General features: G+C 39.0%; 1 protein-coding gene across 1 annotated transcript; it reads right to left on the bottom strand.

The window, feature by feature from the left end:
• Positions 1–5,108: 5,108 nt before the first annotated feature.
• LOC148122388 (prostate and testis expressed protein 14-like) lies at positions 5,109–6,513 on the bottom strand. Its single transcript, XM_087905093.1, has 3 exons — positions 6,453–6,513; positions 5,678–5,791; positions 5,109–5,233 (listed from the first exon to the last, which is right to left on the bottom strand). Exons 1-3 carry the CDS (start codon positions 6,511–6,513, stop codon positions 5,109–5,111), a joined length of 300 nt encoding a protein of 99 aa, XP_087761219.1.
• Between the last annotated feature and the right edge of the window lie 281 nt (positions 6,514–6,794).

The raw sequence follows: 6,794 nt of genomic DNA, 5'->3' as shown, positions 1-6,794 counted from the left end.
TTTATCTGGTAGACCTGTCCACTGGTGAGAGTGGTTTGCTTAAGTCTCCCACTATTAGTGTGTGGGGCTTGATGTGTGATTTAAGTTTTAGTAATGTTTCTTTTACAAATGAGGGTTCCCTTGTATTTGGTGGCCTAGATGTTCAGAACTGAGATTCCTTCCTGATACATTTTTCCTGTGATGAATATGATATCAGTGGAGACTACGCATTAGTTTCCCATCTGCCTAGACCCAAATAATCACACAGAAACTATATTAATTATAACACTGTTTGGGCAATAGCTTAGGTGTCTATGTAATTTTACTATGTTAAAGCTCAAGATTTCCATTTTAATTAAACAGAAAAGGGGAGATGATGTGGGATGCCCTTCTAGGTGTTGCTTCTATTGGTTGATAAATAACGCTGTTTGACATAGTAGAGGAAAGCCAGACCCGAATTACAAACAAAGAGGTAGAGAGTAGAATGAGTCATGGAGGTGCCATGTAGTTGTTCTATTCATCAACCTATAAAAGCAACACATATTCATGAGGATATCCCACATCAATATGAAATGACCTTCTTCAACTCTTTTGAATAATTTTAGTTTGAAGTCTACTTTGTTAGATATTAGAATGGCTACACCATTTTTTTAGTTCTTCTTGATTGTAAAATCTTTTCCCAACCCTTTACTCTGAGGTAATGTGTGTCTTTCTAGTTGACATATGCTCTTTGTATATGGCATAAGGATGGATTCTGTTTTCCTATCCTATCTCTTTGCCTGTGTCTTTTTAAAGGTAAATCGAGTCCATTGATATTAATGAATATTAAATAACAATAATTTCTTGTTTTCGTTATTTATATTTTGTTGTTATTGTTATTGTTGCTGTGCATATTTTTCTCTTCTTTGGGATTTGCTAGTGAGGGATTATTATGCATGTGTTTTTGTGAGTGTAACTAATTTCTTTGGATTGGAGGTTTTCTTCTACTGCTTTCTTTAGGGCTGTATTTGTAGATATGTATTGATTAAATCTGGTTTTGACATGGAATATTTTGTTTTTTCCATCTATGTTGATTTAAAGCTTTGCTGGGTAAAGTAGTCTGGGCTGGCATCCACGATCTCTTAGTGACTGCATAATGCCGGACCAGTACTTTCTGGTTTTATCGTATTTATTGAGAAGTCAGATGTAATTCTAGTAAAACTGACTTTATATGTTACTTGGCCTTTTTCCTTTGCAGCTCTTAATATTCTTTCTTTATTCTGTATGTTTAGAGTTTTGATTATTATGGAATGAGGTGACTTTCTTTTGGTCTAGTCTAGTTTGTGTTCAATAAGTTTTTCGTATTTTCATAGACATGTCTTTCTTTAGGTTGAAAAAATTTTCTTCTATGATTTTGTTGAGAATGTTTTCTATATCTTCAAGATGGACTTCTCTTTCTTTAATTCCTATTCTTCTTTTATTGAGTCTTTTCATTGTGTCCCATATTTTCTGGATATTTCATTCTAAGAATGTGTTGGATTTAGCATTTTCTTTGTCTGATGAATCTATTTTTTTCTATTGTATCTTCAACTCCTGAGATCCTCTCTTCCATCTCTTGTATTCTGTTGTTTATGCTTGCATCTGTCATTCTGGGTTGCTTAACAAGATTTTTCATTTCCAAATTTTCCTTAGTTTAGGCTTTTTATTTCCTTTATTTCTGCTTTCTACTCTTGATCTGTTTCTTTCACTAGCTTTATTGCTTTTTTTTTTTAGTTTTCTTGATGAAACATTACCAAACACTTTTTATGAGCAATAGCTACCCTGATACTCAAACCACACAAAGAAAGAGAATTATAGATCAATCTTACTCAGGAGTATTAATGCAAAAATGTTTAATAAAACACTGGCAAACCAAATCCAAGAATACACTAAAAACCATCAACCACATTCAAGTTGGCTTCATCCCAGAGATGCAGGGGTGGTTCAACATATGAAAATCTATCAATATAATCCACCATATAAACAAACTGAAAGACAAAACCACATTATCATCTCATTTGATCCTGAAAATAATGACACTGGGCATTTGAAACCTCCAAGCCCACCCCTAGTGACATACTTCCTCATTAGCCACACCTACTCCAACAAGGTTACACCTCCTAATAGTGTCTTTCTCCATGAGCCTATAAGGGCCATTTGGCGGGGCATAGAGTTTGTTTTGTGGGTATTCAAAAGAGTGTAAAAGTAAAAGAATTATGGAGAAGAGAGAAAGAGAGAGAGAGGGGGGGAGAGAGGAAAGAATGAAAGGGAGAGCCTACCTCTTGAGAAGGAAAAAGGACAAAGAGAGCATGAGAGCAATTTTTATTCAAACCACTATACCATGGGACTCCTTTGTCTAACAACTTAAGTAGATGTAACCCACTCCCAGTACTGGAAACTTCAGTTGTTGATGAGAGATGTACAGTTAGTTCTTTGTCTCCCCTCCATTTTTAATAATTTCATTTACCTCATATTCACATATTATGGGAAGTTTCTACTGTATTAGGTTTCCATGTGACCCCTAAAATGACCCTTAGTTTTAGCTGTCACTCCCAGAATTCCCTTCGTGTCCTTGTTTGGTCCTCACATTCCATAACTATTTATTCTATTGCAGGTAACTAGGGAGAGTCATCCCTGCTCCCTAGTCTTGAGTACTTTTAACAAGGTTATTGGCCATTTGTGTGTTCTTTATTTCTCTTTCTTCTTTTTGAAAACCTATCTATTCATTTCTGTTGCCCATTTGTTGATTTATAGATATGTTTCCTTGGTATTTAGTTTGTCATTTGTGGATGTTAGCTCTGATTCTTCAGACATGTACACTTCTATTTGAAGTACCCACAAATATCAGGAAATTACTAAAGGGCCATGGGAGAGGGGGACTTCAAGGGATGAAAGTTACAGTGCAGTGGTATCAAGGGTTAAAGAGAACAATGGTAGAGATAGGGTTATGTGGGGAGGAGGATGGAGGGGTAGGGTAGATGAGGGAATGTGGAAAGGGATAAATATATAATGTTATATTTGTATTAGGTTTGGCTGCATTCATTGTGTATCAGACTGTCTGTTTTGCTCTCGCCCTCTCCCTCTCCCTCTCCCTCTCTCCCTCTCTCTCATTCTCTGTGTGTGTGTGTGTGTGTGTGTGTGTGTGTGTGTGTCCTGCAATGGTCAGCAATGTGGGGGGCAGAGGTGACCTTGTATAAATCCAATTTCTCCTTCTATTTTGTGGGTCCCAGGAAATGAACTCAGGTCATCAGGCTTAGTAACAAACAACTTTATTCACTGGTCCCCTAATCATATGATTTTAAACTTGAGGAGAGAGAACATGACACAAAGTGTGAGTGTATTGACCAATAAAGCTGAGGAATTAAATCCAGTTTTCAAAACTTACAGGCCAGAAGGAGAATACTGACTCCTGCAGGTTTACCTTGGAACTACACAAGTGTGTCATGGCATGTCAAGACAGAAACATGCATAAAAATAAAAAACACAAATGTTTTATAATTGAAAGTAATCTAGAGAACTATATAGAATTAACAAATTAAACTTTTAAAGGCACACAAGAATGACAGCATATCCAATATAATACAGTAAGATACATTTAGACTACGAAAGACATCAAAGACATTTGATGGAAAGACCAAGATATAGGGTTCAAGACAAGGTCAGCAGCAGAATATTTGTTCCCGTTGTCCAGAGCCAAGATTCAATGAACAGCACTGAAAAACAAGATTAGAATGAGTTTTAATATTTGCAAGTATATAAATATTCATACATAAACACATGTAAATGCACATCATAAAATACTAATGACTTTTAAACTTTGAAATAAATGCCTTAACAGCTAAAAATGCCATGTCTTTGCAGGAGGAATGGGATTACCTGCCCTAATTTCTCGCACAGTACTATCTGTGATTTCTAAGGTTACACAGTGTGCTAGAAAAATAAAAAAAGAAAGATGCAAACAACATCAACTCAAATTTATGTAATATACCAGGAATAAAGATAAACTGGGCTATCTTTCCATGCATACACAAACTAGACATGGATGCTGTGGTGTTGACGTGACTGCAGCCCATGTGATGGTGAATCTTAACTGTGAACCTGACTATATCGAGGATAACTAAGAGATTCCTCAAGCACTGTTCTGGGTGAATATGTCACATTTCATTTTTTTTATATTTATTTATTAAAAATTTCCACCTCATCCCCACTTCAATTTTTCCTCCCTCCTCCCCCTCCCTCTCCAGTCCTAAGAGCAGTCAGGGTTCCCAATGGGAAATCCAAGGTCCTCTTCCCCTCCATCCAGGACTATGAATGTGAGTATCCAAACAAACCAGGCTCCCACAAAGCCAGTCCTGGTTAGAATATAAAGTCTTTGACCTAATTAAACTACTGAAGTCATAAATACATTCAAATTTTGGGTACATTATAAAATAGTTACAGGCTGAAATGGAGAAAGTAAGGACCATGGGCTTGGAGGGTCTATCCTGTCCTGGTCCCTACCTACTCGGCTTAGCTATGAATCCTACATGCTATGATGTGAATAGTTCTGATCCTCTACATCCTCTCCAACATGATGAAAATTTCTAAAGCCATGAACTAAACTTGATCATTGCTTCATTTTGTTGTTTTACTCAGGTCACAGCAGTGAGAAACCAGACAGCATATGTCTTCCATTAAGTGATTAAGAATGGAGTGAGATTCTGGAACTAATGTCTGCTAGTACCTTGGCAGAAGAGGCGCCACTATCCTGAAGACTCACAAAGGAATGTGAGCTCTGTGATATTCACTAATATTAAACCACTATTTCTAAAGATAAAGGTGATGAGAATAGGTGACAGTTTGGCAAATATACATTAGTAATTTAAGGGTGGATGAAGAAAAGGAAGGAAAAGAGAATCTGAAAGGCAGAAGCAGTTGAGAGATGGGGGAGCGGAGAGCCTTCCTCTATTCCCAACTGAAATATTGACAAATCAACAGCTGATGCTGGTCCAGGCAGGTGTCAGGGCTTGGGCAGTGCAGGGAATAGATGGGTCAGGGTCATGAGCCTTGAGAGCACAGGGAAGGAATAAGGACTCACCTGCAGCAGAACTGGGCAAGGAAAGGACCAGCCTCTAAAACTCATTACACAAAGATTGGTCGTTGCAACATGTAAAGTCCAGTGTGAGGCCATGATTGGTGAAAGTCTTATTTAAGCAATGAGAAGAGCAATCCTGCTGCCCAAAGAGGATCTCATTACCTGTACAAGAGAAATAACAATGGTTAGCCCTAAATCGTTGTAAAATCAGAGTCTCAGAAAATGAGGAGAATTAGGCTCCCTGGTGAAATGAATGCCAGCCACACTGAGGTGATTATAGTTATCACCTATTATTCTGTAATCTGGCTTGCAGGCATGCCTCCCATTCCCAAATAACATACTGGAATTTTTCAATTAAAATCCTCACACCCCTGAATATGTTTTCCAGAACGCTATAAAGTCCATGCAGAGATTCTGCTCAAAAAAGTGTCTTCGTCGGCAAAGAAAAATAGACAACCAGTACTAAATGGAAAGAAGCCTTCTTCTGAATTTACACAGAAACACAGTCTTCCACAATCTCTGCTCTGTCCTCAGGATTGTAAAGGAGGCTGATTCATGCCTGAGCAGCAAACAAGGTCACCCCAAGATCTCCCAGTCTGGATATACCTTTAGACACCACCAGTATGCCACATTCCTGGTCGTCTTTAGCCTCACACGTGCTTTCTGCTTTCTCACACTCTCCATCAGAGTTTAGCATGTCACACTGCAAGCATGTCAGAGCTGAAGAGACAAAACCAAATATAAGAGGTTCATTCAGAGCAGCCCATCAAACATCGGGCTGGAGCTTAGCCTATTGCTATCATCAATGAAGAAGAAACAATTAAAGGAAAGAACTGAATGTAGGAGAAACAGACCTCTAAAGGGTAGCCCATGACCGTAGACCCTAGGAAGGATTTGAGAAGAGCCAAGTTTATCCACTTCAGATATTGTAAATGGACTGGATTGTGAGGAGGAAGAGCAAAGCTCTGGTGTAGGGAGCTTGTGTCTACCTCCTATGAGCAGACAAGTGCTGCCATCACTTTCTTATCTTCATCCTGTCATAAACCTTCCTTACATCATTTACAATACAATTTAGGCCTATTCACAGGTAATTGGAGGAAATGAGAATGTTTGCTAAGAACAAAGAGGTGAACTAAACAACAAAGAGAAAGGACACCAGGAGTAGAGGTACAACAAAGAGGAGAAGGAAGAGGAGAAGCCCATACTGTGTACAACAGAGGAAAGGGAGGATGGAGAGGAGAGGAAATGCAGATGAAGGCTGTGGGGTCCATGTATAAAAAGAGTCAGGTCTCACATCTTATTCCTGACCTCCCAAACCCAATGCCCTTCCACAATATCTCTGCCCACCAGCAATGGCCCCTTCCGTCTGCCAGGATCTCACCTTGCAGGAAGCCCACCACTAGAGAGAGGCCCAGCAGGAGCAGCAGGAAGTGCTTTCCCATGGCAGTGGGATCCCAGGTGAAGAGAGCAGCAGAGAGCTCGACTCAAGGCCTAGCCTCAGCAGTGCATGCTTATATAAGAGTTCAGGCTAGAAGGGAAAGTCAATGAGATCCCAAGACAGTGGACTGAGCAGATAGCCTGAGGGAAGCCGGGATCCTATGTTCTTAATTATGCCTGCTCATTTTCACACCCCGACCCCATGGTTCAGGTCCATCTGCATTCTTGTCCACATATTTATTTCACTAACTGTCAATTAGAGATGAATAGTTGTGATAACATAGGA

The sequence above is a fragment of the Myodes glareolus genome, chromosome 4 (assembly GCF_982192425.1).
Source record: "Myodes glareolus chromosome 4, mMyoGla1.1, whole genome shotgun sequence".
NCBI lineage: Eukaryota > Metazoa > Chordata > Mammalia > Rodentia > Cricetidae > Myodes > Myodes glareolus.
The sequence above is the reverse complement of the archived record's forward strand: the minus strand, read 5'-3'. Positions and strand labels throughout refer to the sequence as shown.